At 42.3% G+C, this 17,762-nt stretch overlaps 1 protein-coding gene across 2 annotated transcripts in view; it reads left to right on the top strand.

Annotated features, from left to right (window-relative positions):
* The window catches only part of VARS1 (valyl-tRNA synthetase 1), a 623,655-nt gene that overhangs the window by 333,125 nt on the left and 272,768 nt on the right, over window positions 1–17,762 (top strand). For both annotated transcript variants that reach the window (XM_044083285.1, XM_044083286.1), the window contains 2 exons: window positions 5,721–5,824; window positions 12,884–13,042. In XM_044083285.1, coding sequence (XP_043939220.1) covers window positions 5,721–5,824; window positions 12,884–13,042 — 263 coding nt within the window. The remainder of the gene's footprint in view (window positions 1–5,720; window positions 5,825–12,883; window positions 13,043–17,762) is intronic.

Genomic DNA, 17,762 nt, shown 5'->3' with positions numbered 1-17,762 from the left:
TGGGGGCAGTCTGCAGGGACTGCTCGTGTCATGTGAGTAATAACTGATGTCTAATTTATGGAAGAATAGTCTTAAGTTTACATATGGGATAAGACTGAGGGTGTTAGAAGCCTCTCCAAATATAAAGCTTCTGTATTTTTTGTATACTGAGAAGTCGGTTATTGGGTAAAAATGAAAATTATGGAGAGGTGATGGTGAGATGAGGTAGTTGCCTAGCAACAGGAGTTATCAACATGTGACAGCACTGGCACAAGTGCCATCTGTAATCTAAGTAAAGGGTTTGAATATGGTGTGGGGAATGTTTCAGGATTGGCGAAGTTAAATTTCTCTTAGAAGATGAAACACAATTTAGTCTAATGAGATTTACTGTTGGTTCATGTTCTTGCATTGTGATATTAATGTTGAAAAAGAGGGTAGCTTAGTATCTGACATATTTAAGTTTTTGCAAGGTAGTGTTATGGAGTAGATGCATGTGTTCTATAAATCTGTGAAGCATATATTACAGAGGATGAAAAAAGAGTGAGTGTATAGTAATAATTCCATCAAGAATTCTACTAAGCAAAATAAATGTGGGGTGCTGGATAAGAATAAGCTCGGGTCAAAGTACAATAAGAAAGGTGGTTTGTTGCAGCATAACTTTAGTTGGGTAATAACTTCATCTACAGTATCTGTCTGCCTGGGATGACATGATTGACAGACCACGATGCTTTGCCAGAGATGATGATCTCTGCACGCCCCCCCCTGATTCCAGGTTACTAGCTAAGGCTGGCTCCACCCCTATGTGCCTTTTAGGCAAACTTCAAACACAAAACCACCACAAAACAGGGTACAGCATGCAAAATCTACAAGCATGCCTCTCAATGCTAGAATGCTAAAGTCTAAAATGCAAAATGCCTCTCTCGAAAAACTCTGAACATCGATCTGTGTGCAGTACCTGAGAGGTGGTTCAAGGCTCCAGAGCACAGGCTGCAACTCCAGCCTGCAACTACACACCACAATACTTACCACCAACCAAAGGGACCAAACCAGACAGGAGAAACAATATTCAGGAAGGTTCAAATTCTCACCACCAACCCACCACACAATAATGGGTCACCACTACAATGTCATGAAATAAGAATTACTAGGCAACTAAAACTAACAGATAAAATTCCCTGCAAAGTGAACCCCCTACAGAATCCCCTTCCACCACCCTAGAAATTTAAACATAAATATTAATATAGAACCAAAACCAAAATAGAACCAAAATATTAAGATAGACCCCAACATTTTTAACTTTTTAACTACCCCTAATAACTACTCTTAATAACTACATGTCCCACTCCTTTAACACCAACTCTTGGATCACGCTCAACTTGAACATAGTAAATCCAATGGCCATTACTAACCAGCAGCCCCACCAGGGGCTCCAATATCCTAGACCTGGTCATTATGTACCACACCACCTGTCACCCCCATACCTATGGTCACCCACCATAACATAACCAGGTCCCCACACCACTAACCCAACCACCACCAAAAATCACCCATACCCCCAGTAGCCAAACCACCCAAGTCAAAGACAAGCAAAAAAGATGCACCATGCTCAGAAGTGCAAGAACGCAAAGCGAAACTGCAAACATGCAGACTGACACTCACAAGTTCAACTGCTGAATCCTACACTAAGGCACTGCTCTCATCCAAAAGCACATCCAAATATCGCCAAATCTGTAAGTAGCCAAAAAATGCTCAACAGCCAAAAACAAACTTTAAAGAGGAAAATCCCCCTGCCAAAAAACTCCTTTTAAGAGAAAAAAGCCCAACATGAAAAAACTCCCTCACTAGCCTCAGTAAGAGAAAACAGAAGGGAGTAAAAACCTCCAAAAAAAGTTAAATGGCAATGCTTAGATTAAAAGATTCTAAAAACAAACAAACAGATCTATAACTAACCTAAAAAAGTCTAAATGGCAATGCTCAGATTTCGATTGAGTGCCAACTTCACCCCCCCTCTCACCCCTAACCACACCATCTCAATATGCTAATTGCCCAGTTCCCCAATACAATAACTCAACCCCCTAAAGCGCACATCCGGCCCAGAAGAATGCTCAAATGGACCACAGACTCACACAGGTACGGGCATGTTCTACATGAACTGCTCTAGCATACATGACCTACTACAGATCAGGACCAGATCACATAGGACCAAGATGTTTGCGGCCCACCTGGCATGGAAGCTACACTTATCCCAAGCCTCACCTTGATCCACCTTCCCTCAGAAGCACCACATCCTGTTGAGCCTACACTCCCAAAAGGCCATGGAGCCATTATCATGGAACTATGGAAAAAGACATTGGCAACCTTAAAACAAGCTTATGCCCAGCCAGTTTTTTGGAGCTGCATGGACAGGGTAAACCTGAACCTGATTGGACTTCTTTGAATGGTCTCCAGAAACATGGACACTGTCTCCAGAACCCACACAACCCTATAGAGACCTTGCCAGGGCCCTTGACAGTTCCCCACTTGGATCAGATAAACTTACTTACTAAGTTGGGTAAGAACAGTCCACCCAACAATGGGTTGCTAAATGGCCCCAACTGAGAACCCACCCCTGTAAAACCAAGATCCCAACACTAAGCTAAATACTAGTCTGTACCACACCCAGTGGCAGCTCCCTCTTCTTCAAAGTCAGTTCTTCACTAACTGGTAAAAAGTGGTTCAGGGGTTCAGGGTTGGGGACCAGACAAGTTTGGGGGGGTAGATGAGCTGCTACACAGCAGAATTATTGAATACCAAATGATGTGGATACCTCCCAAAGATGTTGGACAGAAAACAAAAGCCAACCCATACTCAATTAATGGCTCAAGCACCTTGGGAAAAAAAAAATGTTGAGCAAACATGAAAGGGCAAAAGCTCAACATGTATTAAAAACATTATGTAACACAGACATTAAAACACAAGTGCATGTATTATCATACAGACACAGGTACACAGTTAACAGAATTATCATACAGGTGGTCTCAGCACTCATAACATGTGGCACACCCACACACCAAGGGAACATCCAGTCCAGGCTCCCCTCATGTGGAGCACCTCTGTCAGGCCATCACTTTTTATCCAGAATAATCCTCCATAGACCTCATTGTACCCCTTAATCAACATTCAACCCTCATCTGCATAAATCTCTCACTCAAAGCTCAACAAGATTAAAGGCCTCAGGGAACAACCTCCCAAACACCTGTGAAAAAAAATCACAGTTGCAGCAAAATGCTTTCCAACTAAGGCTCTGCTAAAAACTCTCTATAAGGCCATGTCAAACCCAGAGCTCTCTGCTTACTGACATAAGGCCATCCCAAACCCTCAGTGTTAAGGTTCAGGGATAAGCAAAATTATCATCCCAAACAGAGCTAACTGAAGGAGGGATCTAAACAAAGATGACCCAGAGCAATCAATCTCTGAGGGACCAGTCCATACCCAGAGAATGCCTCTTTGGACCTCTTCAAGGAGGTGCCTGTCAAGGAGATGGGAGAAATCCCCTGGGGAGAACTGGGGAATAGCCAGTCTGGGAGAAAGGAGCAGGAAAGTCAAGAAAGCGTGAAATAGCCCAAAGGGGAAAGGGTAGCCAAATGGCTAGGGAGGGAATATGGCTGAGGCTATAGGGCTATGGGCCTATAGGCTCATAAGTTCAGTATGATCTTTGAGTGGTATCCTATAGGATGCCAATATAGATAAAGATTTCCACTTTTTCTTGCCCGTTTCTGGAAGAGTTAAGAATTTTTAATGGTATTAGTAGGTTTTAGTTTTTTATTACAGCCACAATTCAGATAAACAGTTTTCTCGATGTTTAATTGAAAGTCAGTGTTTGTCAAGCCAGTGAGACAGGATTAGAATCCTTTGGTTAACTGAGTTTCTAATGTTTGTCCAGACCCAAGTATTAAAATGCTGTCAGCATGACTAGTAACTGCTGAAGCTGGGATTACATCAATAATAATGTTGATGAATAAAGCGATGAGTAGTGTCCCCAAAACAGAGCCTTGTGAACTCCAGTTTTGGAGGTTTTAGTAGTAGATTAATGTACATTGAATGTTTGGTTAGAGAGAGAATTTGCAAACTATGCTATGACTGAACCAGCATAGTTCAGTATTTTTTGTATGAGATGTCTGTATTCAGCATAGTCCCTTCCCCTTGCTAGTTCACTTTTATCTATATAGGTAAGTAGGAGATGTGTGTAACTGAAGTTTGAATTGAATGTTATGTTTTTTCTCATTAGCCATGATGTGGATCATAGAGCTGGCCATAGGTGCTAATATGTTCCATAACTGACTATATAGCATTTTTTCCAGTACTGTAGTAATGAGAAATGGGCTGGCTGTTGGATGGAAATGAGTAATGGTAGCATGCTTAAACGGATTGTGAAAAAGGTAATATAGTACGGCAGGTTTGATATAGCCATGCAGAAGAAGGAGTGGAGTTTGGACTGGACTTGATTGGAAGACTTCCTTAGTACTTTTGTGTCATAACTGCTTGTAAAACAATCCAGAAGTCTGAGTAGTAATTTTGTATTATTTTGGTTTGTTAAACTGTGTGGTTGTACAATTTTTGAAGGTGGAAGGATGATGTAAGCTAAGATTGGCAATGCCTTTGATTACTGTCCAAGTGGCTTAGGTAATGTGGTGATAAGTATTTATGGAATATTTATTTTTAAGTGGGATGATCATCTGTTTTTTTTATTTGTAGGCTCTTGTGCTTTCTTGTGCATAAGCAAGTTAACTGCACTGTTAGCAGTATTTTTGTTTATTGCATGCCTTCAGTAACATTTACAACTTTCCTCGAAGTAACTCTGTAGCAGCTATACCCCCTGCTTATTTTGCAGGTCTTCAAAAGTATTCCCCTCTGCTGCTTTCTCTTCAATCAATAATTCAGTCGGAGGCTGTACATGTGTTAAGTTCAAATGACTGTGCTGGAACAGGGCAGTATTTTTACTGCTTTATTTCTACCTCTGCTTTGCATGTTCACATTGCATTGTTAAAATGTGGCGTTTCTGTCCACCATTTTTTGTTCCATGAGAAGTGGGATAAAAAGTTTTTGCTTGTTTAAATGTTAAAACTGTTGTTTACAAATGTGGACTACTTTCTACAGCGGTGTAGTTGGTACTTTTTTTTTTTTTTACCAGTAGCATTACATCCGTTCTATTGATTTTCAAAGTAATATTTTCTAACTGCAGTACCTTCTTGATAAGATGGCCTTTGAACCGGGGAAGTGTCTAGTGCTGCATTTTGCAGAGCTATAGCAGGCTGTGTTGTAACTTTTGAGTGTGAGGTGTTGTGCATACAGGAAATGTTACAGTAGTGGGATGCAAAAGGCTCCTTAATTAATACATGGAATGAATAAGGAAAATGGAGGGGGTTTTTTATGGCAAAAAGTGTATTTTGTCAGACTGGAGATTTGTTTGAGGTTGCTTTGGAGCCAAGACTAATGCTTTTGTGTGTAGTAGTAAATTTGAGTCTTCTTTTTATGTTCACCTTTGTACTTTTGTGCGGTGTGAAACATATGTATTGAGTGAGTTGCTATGTTTTACAAATTTTTGCTTATCACAGAACGGTAAGTTTAGTAAAGTATTTGAGAAAATGGTTTGCATCATTTTTTCATGTGAAGTTTGAGATATTCAGCCAGTTTATTTTAAAATAAAAGCTGGTTTTGCACACCCCTCATTTATTTTAACAGTTCCTCTCTCTATTGTACAGGGCATGAAGCGATTTGATGCTCGAAATGCAGTGCTGGAAGCCATTAAACAAAAGGGTCTATTTAAGGAGATAAAGGACAACCCCATGGTGGTGCCAGTTTGCAGGTAAAAGACTGCTGACAGTCATAACTCCATTATCAGTTTACTTCTACCTCTTATTTAATATAGAGCATCACTGTCTGTGCCAGAGGTGCCCCATTTTTGAAAGAGAAAGCTGTTTTAGAACTATAAACTCAGTTTGTATTCTTAACCAAGTCACTTGGCTTCTTATGTGCTGCAGTGCACTCTTACTGAAAACTCATGCAGAAAAAATTGTATGTTGTGAATGGAAACTGGATTTTTCATGGAATTCATAATAGTTAATCTGATCTTTTCAATCTTCATTTATTCTTGACTGAGTTTCGGTTCCATCCTCTGAACAGACAAAGCTCACGCCAGCCAGAAACTCACAGTATGTCTACCCATAGTGCATCCCTTTCCCTCAGATCTTGTTTGCCTCATAGAGTTTTAGGACGTGTCAGCCATGCTGTCAAACCAAGTGCTTATTTTTTTATATATTTTTCCTCTTTATAGCTTTCTATACGCTATAAAAATCTTATTGTTAATTTACTCTATTATTTAATTGCTATTTTTGTGTATGCGAGTGCTGTTTTTTCCTTGTTAATTACCTTTTAGTATTTTCTTCTTTACCATCGTTGGTATAGGTCCTTCCCTCCCCTTTTACTTTTGGTAAATCTCTAATACCATTTTTGGTATTCTCTTTCCCTTTACCCTTTCTGGGCATCTCTTCGTTACCATTATTGATGCATTTAAAAAAATATCATCTGGCCTTTTAATCCTTATTTTACTGTGTGTGCGTTCGATCGGTTTGGTTAACCTTATTTTATCATGGCAGAGAAACAGAAAGGTACCACTGGCTTTAAACAGTGTCAATGTTGTGGCAGAAAGATGTCCAACTCAGATGGGCATCTTTCCTGCGTATATTGTTTGGGGGGGTGCCACATTTGGAAGTCCGACCACCTTGTGAGCTCTGTGAGGGTTTTAGTCCCCGGACCCTTGCAGAGCACTGAAACAAATTAATTCTCAAGGGGCTGTTAAAATGCCCTTTCTCAGAAGCTTTGTCTGATGCAGAGATTTCTGAGTCTCCTAAGAAAGAAGTGAAGAAAAGGAGCCACTCCGTTCCAGCGTCTCTTCAAGCTCATGACCCTAAATCATTCAAAGACCAGGTTTCTGCTTTGGAACTGAAGTCCAAACCTACAACTCCTTCCACGGTGCCGACAACAACTTTACCTGAACTGACAACGGTACCAACCCCTTCATCGGTACTTCTAACCCCCTCTGCGCCAACAATAGTTTCATCCACACTGGTTACCTCCCCTGCATCACAAACAGTTGGTCAGATGACCACAGTGCAGAAGGTCGTATCCTTGCCCAGGACTAGGTACTCCCCATCTATTGACCCCTTTTATGGTCAGCAGTTAAGCCCTTTTTCAGAAAGTCCAGAATCTCCCTCTGGGATGTCTATTCATTCCACCAGGAGCCTTTTGGAGTTTGATGTAGTCAGGTTAGTGGATCAGCTCTTGGCGGACAGAGGTCATCCAGCCCCTTTTAGAACCTTCCTCCCATCCGGAGCCGAGGTCTACTCTCCACGGACTCCATCCTATCTTCCTCCTTCAACCTCTCTGCAGGGCTTGGAGCCTTCAATTTCTCCGCTCCTGGTACCAACTACTTCAGTGCTGATGGTAGGTCTCACCTCAGCTCCATCATAGTCTCTGTTGTCCTCTGCTCATTCAGGGCTGACCCACCCTCAGGACCATGATTTTGCTGTTGGTTTCATGATTCCTAGTTTGGCACTGATTTTTTTTTTCCACAGCGCCATCTACGGTTCTGGGTGCTTTGACAGTTCCAGGTCTTCTCGAGGTTCCTGCTCTGGAGGTTTCTTGTTGAGCCGGGTGTGACCCCGGTTCTAAGGTCAACTTTCTCGGTTCCGGACTGGCATGCCACTTCAGGCGGGCCTGGCTTTCAGATTATGGAAAGAGCTCTTGCCTCAGCAGGATCACAGTTGGCACCATCTCCATCGGAGTGTGGCTCGCAGCTGTCACATCCTCCTACATCGGGGCAGTGGGCATGTGAGCAAGACACCCTGCAGCAGAGTGCACTCTTTGGAAGCCTCCTCAGACGTTCCCCCTAAGGAGTCACCTGTAAGAGGTCATGCAAGCGGAAGCACTTTTTTTTTTCTTGCAGATTTTCATGCCCGACCTTCTTCTACTTTGGTGATCGCACCTGCCAATGATTTGGTCAAGCTCGTTGTGCAGCATACTTGGAAGGCCCCTGACACTATAGAGCTAATTCCCTGGAGACGAGACAAAATTATTAGTACACCAGAGGACCAGCGGTAGATGCTATGGTGGTGGCGGCTAATTCCCTGGAGATGAGACAAAATTATTAGTACACCAGAGGACCAGCGGTAGATGCTATGGTGGTGGCGGCTGCGGCAAAGAAGGAACTCGCAGAGGAGAGTCCACCTGTCCATCCTGTAAATCAGGAGTCTTGGATGATGGACAGATTTGGGAAGTGGGTCTACACCTCGATGTCCTTTTCAATACATTTGAACTTCTTGGCACATTTTACCCATCTTCAGAGGGACCGGATTACTGAGTTTTCGGGCACCTTGGCAGGAGCAGTGTCTGACGAGGTACTCGATAAAGTTGCCTCCCAGCTTGCAACCCTATAATAGATATCCAACTCGTCCATGTGGCTTTATTGCTCACACAGCTGAAGGGATGGCCAGGACAGCGGGTACAAGAGTTGCCATTAGACACCACGCCTGGATGTGCTTGTGTGATTTTTGCGAACCCCCTTTAAGGTTTCCTTCGAAACACTCCTGTTAATGTTACCTCGTTGTTTGGCCCCAAAGTCGGACACAGCCAGGTGCTGTGGGTGTGCATTTTCTGACTCAACAACCTTACTCCAGGAATCAGAGGAGTGGGAGGATGTGGTTCAGAAAGTCCCAAGGGCCTTTTTGGGACACACGCGGCGACTGGGGCAGAGAGGGGAACTCATCTGGAAGACGCCCCTCCCCTTGCAGAGGGGGGGCCCACTTAAGCAGGGTTCGAGAGATTCCGTTTCTGGACAACCCTACCAGTGCTTCTGAGTGGCGACCCAATTGCCTACCTCTGGAGGCAGTCTGGGGAAGATTCTGTCTGCACCACTTAGCCTGGCACTCAATAACATCAGATTCCTGAGTGCAGACGATGAATACCAAAGGTTACCATATCCCCTTCAGTCTCTATCCAGGGCCGCAAAGGCGAATCCTCGATGTTCCACCCAGTCAGAGGGATACAACAGCACAAGAAATTCAAAAGCTGCTTCGAGAGTCATCCAAACAGTCCCACCAGACCAAACAGGATCTGAATTTTACTTGAGATTTTTTTTTAGTGCCAAAAAAGACTGGGGACTGGAGGCCATTTCTAGACCTCAGTGTCTTGAACAAGTTCGTTCTACAGACAGAATTCTGGAGGGTCACAGTACTAGAGGAAGGCGATTGGATGTGCTCTATAGATCTTCAGGATGCGTATTACCACATAAAGATGGACAACCGCTCCAGAAGATGCTTCTGTCTGGAAGCCAGTCGCAACCAATTTCAAGCACTGCCCTTTGGTCTCACCACAGCCCACAGAGTGTTCACCAAATGCATGGCAGTGGTTGCAGCACATTTTAAGGATACAAAGATTCCATGTGTTTCCCTGTCTAGGTGACTGGCTCCTCACTGCCCCCACCAGGCATGTATTGCTTCATGCCTTGGACTCCGTCCTAGACCTTGCAAATTACTTGGGCATTTTAATAGAGGGAAAAGTCAAAGCTGTCTCCCACTCAAGATAGAATTCATCGAACATTTAACACAAACTCCTGTATGGCTGCTCTACTTCTTCACAAGCTGCAAAGGTTAAGATCACAGCTTCAGGTGATACTTTCTCAGGACAAAGTCTCAGCTCCCTTAGTCTTACAATTCCTATGGTCAGTGGCATCAACAACAATCACTTTAATTCCATTGGCAAGGTACTACATGAGATTGCTCCAATGGCTTCTGCCATCACAATGGTCTCTGTTGACCCACCCGATGACCTACTAATCCGCATAACTAACTGATGTGGTGGATGGTCAGAACAGGAGTTATGGAGCTGCCCTTTCACCCTCTTTCAGCCCAAGGCTGTAGTGAACAGGGATGCATCCCTGATGGGGTGGGGGTGGGGGGGGCATTTTTAGGGAAAGACCGTCCAAGGCACTTGGTCCACCTCGGAGACCAATTTGCATGTCAACATCCTGGAACTGAGTTCCTGCTTCTAGCATTGCAGACATTTCAATCGACCCTCCCTTCAGGGATAATTGCTACCCAATCAGACATGTCAGTGGTCTGGTACATCAGCAAACAGGGTGGAACCAGATCTTACCCTTTTATGTTGGGAAGCCCTAAGAGTGTGGCAATGGGGGATAGAATCCAACTACTTTCTGATAGCAATGCATATGTCTGGGAATTCCAGCATGATTGCGGACAAACTGAGCAGATGCATTCTCCTGCCTCACGAGTGGTCTGTCAATCCCAATGTAGCAATTGAAGATATTTCATCACTGGGTCAGCCTTGCTGCGACCTATTTGCATCTCTCATAAACCACAAATGCAGCAGCTACTTCGTCCTGCCCCCCCCCCCCCCAGAGGAAGTCCCCAAGAGATGCTTTTCTACGCAATTGGCCCCACGACTGCTTTACACCTTTCCCTCTGATCCCCCAGTTTTTGAGAAAGGCCCAATGGTTGAGAAGCAGAGTGATCCTCATTGTGCCTTATTAGCCCTGGCAAGTCTGCTTCGCCTTTCTCTGGCCTCACTTGGTTCACCATTTGTGGACTCTTGACCCAACCCCAGACCTGTTGGCTCATCTGCAGGGGCTGGGCATCCTAACCTACACAGTCTCAAGCTGACTACTTGGTACCTCCGCTTCCAGTAATTGCCAGGCAGAAAAATCTATCTTCCCCAGTAGAGAAGATTCTTCTGGCTTCCCATAAACCATCCACCAGAAAACTTTATCTTGGTAAATGGAACAGATTTGTGCTTTGGTCTCTTGCAGAAAAATTGACCCTTTTTCAGCCTTGATTGATAGGTTTTAGATTATTTGTCAACTATTTTCCAATCAGGAGCCTTGGCTCCTACTATTAGGGTTCACTTAGCTATTTCCAATTTTCATAATGGTTTTGATGACCTTTCCTTAATGTCTCATCTCCTTCGCAAAACCTTATTGAAAGGCATTTTGCATTTGAAACCACCCTTTAAAGAACCCATTGAACCTTGGAATTTAACATTAGTATTGCAAAAGTTTAACCTGTCAACACTTTGAAACAGCAACCACCTATGATATCAGATTCTTATCTTGGAGGACCCTTTTCCTGGTGGCCATCACGTCAGCCAGGAGAATATCAGAATTGCAGGCTTTGTGCATGAAACTTCCATACATTATCTTTCACAAAGAGAGATGGTCACTTAGACCCAACCCCTCTTTCCTTCCTAAGGTTGTATCAGACTCTATTAGCCAAACTGTAGACCTACCAGTTTTCTTTCCAAATTTCTCAAACAAGGGAGAATATTATTTACATTTGTTGGATGTGTACAGACAATTACTTTTTTACTTGAATAGAACAAAATTGTTTAGGAAATCAGACCAATTGTTTTTGTTCCTTTTCAGGAACTCGACTTGGCAAACCAGTTTCCAAAGTTACCTTATGAAAATGGTTGAGATTGCACCACCTTTATTTACGACCAAAATAAACTGAACCTATCAACAAAGGTCAAGGCTCTTTCTACCAGATCAGTTTCCACTTCAGTAGCCTTTCATTCTAGAGCCTCTATGGATGGCATTTGCGCAGCAGCCACTTGGGCTATCCTGCATACCTTTATCACTCATTGGGTATTGGATACTGTCTCCAGGGAAAGAGCATCCTTTAGCTCTATGGTGCTCAGGAATATCCTTCCATAGGGCCTCCTGGGACATAAAGTAGCTAGGGACTCTGTCCCAACAGTCAAGAATGAATGAAGATTGACAACATCAGATTAAAAAAGTTATGTTCTTGCCATAACGTTCCATCTGTGTTGTACATCTTCATTCATTCTTGACATCCCACCCTCCAACCCTCTCAGACTCCTGTAGATTCAGATCTAGTCCTGGTTTTGTAGTAGGGCAGTTGCTCAAACAAAGCTTCTACATTTTATTTCTGTGGTCAAAACTCAATCTGTGGGGAAGGGAAGAGAGCCTTTGCTCGAGAGTTGCTGGCTGGCGCAAGGTTGTTATAATGGCAGAGTCCGTTCTGAGAATGGAACCTAAACCCAACAGTCAAGAATGAATGAAGATAGACAACACAGATGGAACGTTATGGTAAGGACACAACTTTGTTTTATGCAGTTTAGTCTCACAACCTTTACACCTTTCCACAATACACACCCTCAGGCTGTAGCCCCTTTTTTCAGACAGGGCTAGAACAGTCAGTTGCAGGGTAAATTTGTGTGTACCCATCCAGTTATACAAGTTTATCTGTTTGAAGGATGATAATGTCTCACACTGCTTAATCTGCAGAGGAGGGAAGGAAATGCTTTCCAGAAGTCTGTCTCACATTTCAGGTGAGCAGTGCTGCAGAATAACCTGATGAGTAGTCATGTAAAGAGAGGGCCAGTTGTATAGTTGGGAAAACATTTATTTTGGCCCTGATTTTATCCATACTTCTTTGGAAGTCTGATTCTTGTAATATTTTTCACAAAAGTTGCTTACTCATTTCCATGGGAAGGGTAGCTAGCTGCTGTCTTATCTGGCTACTTTTTATTCTGTAAACAAGGCTGAATTCTTTGTGAAGAATGATTGTGGGTACCACTCTGTCTACATGGCAGTGTCTAAGGTAGCATAAAAAAATAATTCCAGATAATACTTGAAGCGAGTCGAGCAACTGTGGTGCTTGTTCACTCTCAGCAACCTTGGAGAGGGAGAACCTATTAGATACTCTTGAATATGGACTTTTGCAGCTAAGTTTTGGTTATAAAATGCAAAATAGGTATTTGTTCTTATCTTTGTATACCAGTTCAAGAATATGTTCAGTAGAATTAATGACTTTTTAAATTTTCTCCTCAGCCGCTCAAAGGATATTGTGGAACCTCTTCTGAAACCGCAGTGGTATGTACGTTGCAGTGAAATGGCCAGAGAGGCAGCAGAAGCTGTGTCCACTGGAAGACTGAAGATTATCCCCGATTTTCATCTGAAAACTTGGTTTAACTGGATGGACAACATTAGGTAAATACTGGACTTATGTTTCTTGGGGATGGTATCGTTGAAACACTGATGTTCCTTCGTTCATTCATTCATTCATTTTTTTCACAGTACCAACTTTATTTTAGTCATATCTTTGGGGAGCCAAAGCCTATTTCAACAGGCGGCAGACATAAGACACAGAGGTTAGTCACAGGATATGTTCACACAAATATGCACACAAACATAAACCAAAAGTCAAACATGCAACTCCCAACTATTTTCTCCAGACTATATTTAAACTTACTCCTTTAAGATGCCAAATAAAATACACTAAGAACTTTTAATTCATACTTTTAAATTCCCATTTGATTTCAAGTTTCAAAACTGTCATTCAAAAAGCCTACAAAAGCACACCCATTGGCATAATGGCTGTGCTGCTTGTGTAAGTACTTTTGGTATAATTTTTGCAGATAGTGGCACATAAAGAAAAACTGAATAAATGCAACATTTAAAGTAAATTCCAGGTAAAAAATAACTTGCATTGCCACATTTTGTGAAACCACAAATTTTTGTGAATGCATGAAGATTACCGTTCTCACTATGTGAAAATAACTTTATGGAGCATGGGGGGATTTTTAACAGTACAGAGGAAATAATGGGTGTTGCAGGACACTTAGTGAAGACTTGCTATTGTCTGTTTCTAGAGGCCAGACTCCAACCTTGATAATGACAACTGGAAGCAGTGCAAAGGAGGGCTTCCAGAATGATAGTGGTTGTGTAGGAGTTGGCAATCTAAACACCAAGGGCAGATGGATATAGTAGGAATGTGTGATCGGAGTCCAGACCAGAGTCTTTTGCTCTTGGAGCAGAACGCCTCATCCTTTTTTTTTTTTTAAATCAACCACATTCTCTGCCAGTAAGAGACTGTATCTTTTTCCACTGACTCACTTGACCATACGAGATCTAATGAAGGGGTGCTGCTCCCAATTGTAGAAACAGATCTCGGTCAGTAGTAGAAGTAAGCACCGCTATCGACCTTTCACACAATAGGTTGCTGCCAGTGGTGGTCATAGGTCAGAATTTGGCTATTTAGTGAAAAAAGTGTGGGTGGAGGTCATCAGCCTTTTCTCCTTGGGGAGGGGGGGGTTCTCACGTAAGCTGCAGCTATCTGAAATGGATTGTATGTTCACCAGTCCAGAGTAGATTTCTTTCTTGTAGGGGCTGTTTGTAGGCCACCAAATACATTTAGTTTAGAAAATGTATTTGCTCATTTGGAAGCTGAGCATGCACAGAAGACCATATTACACTAGTTGGCCGTAACCAGAGAATCAGACTTAAGGCCACACCATGCAAGCCAATTATTACCAGTGCAGGTGCAAGTTTTCACTGTGCCACTTCCATCTTTGCATAGCTCGTGTCTATTTTCCACCATAGTAAGAAAGTCTTTCTGTCTGTCCCAGTTAATTTCGAAGGGAATACCTTCAAGATCCAAAGAAGTCATCTATCAGTGTGTACTCTTCTTTAACAGAACCATTATTTAATACAGTGCAACCTTGGTATGAACAAATCCAAGTATAATGCTCAACTGGGAAGGTCCTACTGATTTGTAACCCCAAAATTAAAATCCTTAGATTTTTCAAGTATCCTGATATATTGGCACAACTCTCATTATACGAACTAGCCTACCACCTACCCGGAGGCAACCTATGCTTCACTTTTTGAGTCATGAAAGTCCCAATCCTATTTCATGGCCTATTTCTTTGCAAAACCAGTGGCTCTACAAACATACAAGGGACATAAATCTAAACCAAAAAAACTGTCTAGAGGGATAGACTCCTAACTCCACATATTCCCAACGTATGAATTGTTACCACTCATCTTATTATTGGATGAGTAGACATACATTAAGACCAGGATTATCATGTACAGCCTTGCTTGATTTAGGAAGTGGGCACTATTAAGTGCTCTTAAAAAGTGGCAAGAGCTTTTAAGTGTGTCCACTTAAAGATGTATATGCCTAGGCCTCTTTTGATCCCTGTGATCGCTTGCCTAGTGTTTCTTCTATGTTACTTGTCACTGTATTAGGTGTGCCTCTGTTCTCAGCTGTTTTCTTTCTTTTTCTGCTGCACTGTTGGTGGACTAATAGAAGACATTCCTGCTAAAAATTTCTCCTAAATCATTTGCATGCACTCAAATTATCTAAGGTTGTATTATAGGAAGCTGAAAGGAATGTTAAAATCATTTTACCTTTTATTCATTTCCAGAGGATCTTTCCTTTCAGAAGGCCCTGTTGATGCTGAAGGATACTTTAAACTGGCCTTGACATCCTGCCACTGAGTCAAAATGAGACTTTCTTTCTGGCATAAGAAAACATGGAAGCTTGTGCAGCCCTCCCTTAGAATTGTTTTACTGAAGTAGCATTTGCACAGCCTGAAACACCTGACTGTAGCAAGAAAAGGAATAAAGCCTTGCAGGAGTTGAAGTATATTTTTTTCACCCGTTCCCAAGTTTCAGAGGAATTAAACTAATAAGCCTGCCTATGACTCTAGACAGTCTCACCACCCCCCCCCAAAGTAAAAAGGGTGGTAGAAGGGCTCCCCCCCTCATAAGGATACCCATACCCCTACTCAAGCCTCCTTTTCCTGACAAATCAGGTGCTGTCTGACTATCCTTGCCCTGTTCTCAGTCAGATTCCTCTTTCTCTGGCTTTCCTTGTCCCTTATTTTTTGGCTACAGATCACCCAAAACTCCTGGGTTCTTTACATCATTTGCTAAGGTTATTACATGCTTTGGAACCCCCCCCCCCCAGGTGGGCATTCCTCAGCCTCCTCGAGAACTGCCCTTTTTTGCAGAGGTGCTTCAGGGCCTATTGGCTTAAGGAACAATTCAAGACGTTCCAACTCCTCAGAGGTGGAAGGGGGTTTTATTCCAGAATTTTCTAGGTCCCCAGGAAAGAAGGTACCTGGAGACCCATTCTGGACGTTTCTGAACTAAATACCTTTATGAAGGTCCCTTCTTTTCAGATGATGTCCCTTCAAATCTTGTTTCCTCTGCTACTTTCTCAGGCTTTTCTAGTTTCCGTGGATCTCAATGATGCTCATATATACATCCCTTTTCATTCCCACTTCAGGAAATTTTTGTGTCTCTGTTGCTTCCTTGCATTTTCAGTTCCCTGCTTTGCCCTTTGGACTCTACTGCCCCAAGGGTCTTTCCCAAATGCCTCACTTCTGTGACTGCCTTCTGCAGGTTAAGGGGGATACATGGATGAGCTGCTGATTCTGGCCTCCTCTCCGGCAATATTACTTAAGCAACATCTACACTTTGATATTTCATGTCATGTGTATATCAAACTGGTGGTACAGAAGTGTGTGTTGAAAAGGATTTTTTAAAGTGCTGTTTGAAATGTAACCACAGCGTGCCCTATTCGAAAAGAACAAAAGTGTACATGCACTATTGTAACTGTTTAAATGTATATATTTTGACAGAGGAAACTGGAATACAGGAGGTTAACTTCAGAAAAAAATAGCTGAAATTAAATTACTTTATGGCTATGCAATAAAATATGGTATCTCTCAGTTTTCAGTGCAACAAGAGAGGCATTGCCTATACTAGGGAGCTTTCTGTATTGTCTTTAGGGTGAGATAATTACTAGTCTTGAAATGTGGAGGAATGTAATTGTTTTATGACTTCCAGCATCTGCCAGAGATCTGCGGTCTATGTATTTTCACAGGTAGATGCTAAATACTGCCACATTCCAGCAATGGAGGTTTATCTGGGAACTAGTGTCAGATGACGAGCATTGATGTCATTCTGCAAGCTATCCCAGCAGTAATTGAGATATTAATTTGAGAAGTCTCTTAGAGAGGCAGAGCATTCTGTATTCTGTCTTGGACCTGACAAGAGCCATTCACCACACATCTGCCTTGTTGTAATGACGCAAGTTTCTAGGGTATAGTAACTCTTAGGTACAGTCAGGAATGTAATGAAGCTTAGTTTAGACATTTTTCTTTATTTGAGACTGTCCTTCAGTGTTTTAAATATTTCCTATGATTTTGAACTCTGTCACTGTGAATATATATTTAGTATTGTCTTGTTCTGTTATTTATTGTTAAATATATTTAAAACTTTCATTGTGGCTGATCTTTGTAGAGATATTTAAGTTTAGAGAGTACTTGTAGGTAGGTACTAGGCTATTGGCCCTAGTTCTATATAAGCCTAACCAAAAAGGTATCCTGGCTTTCGCCACCCAAGAAAATTATTTTCCTGTGACCCTGTCGAGCAGAGCCACAGAAGTGATCCCCAGGGTGAATTTCCTATTTCCCATCCAATCAGGATTTTTCTTGAAGAGTGCTAATGAGGAGCTTTGTTTGATATAGATAGGTAGTTTGTTCCAGAGTACTGGAAGTCTCTGGACAGGAATCTATCCCTCCAGCATGCTCTGTTTATTGTGGCGACAAGGTTTAGGTCCCTATTGAGATGGTCTGCGTAGGGCATCTATTTGAGGCCGGTAATCCTCTTTGTGAGGTATTTCTGCAGCCTTTCCAGTTGTTGTAGATGTCTTGTGAGGTACATACCAAAAGGGACATTGTATTTTTATAATGGGTCTAATGAGCGATGATTAGAGGGGAACAGTTACCTCTTTTTTTCCTGAATGAGAAACCTTTTGTGATGAGGTGTGCCATGTAGAAGGACTACTGTGGCAATGTGATTATCAAAGAAGAGACTACTGTCCACCTGTGTCCCAAAGTCTCTTATCACACTT

Source organism: Protopterus annectens, chromosome 9.part0 (assembly GCF_019279795.1).
Source record: "Protopterus annectens isolate FY-2018-M chromosome 9.part0, PAN1.0, whole genome shotgun sequence".
NCBI classification, from domain to species: domain Eukaryota; kingdom Metazoa; phylum Chordata; order Ceratodontiformes; family Protopteridae; genus Protopterus; species Protopterus annectens.
This window is presented reverse-complemented; position numbering and strand designations above follow the sequence as displayed.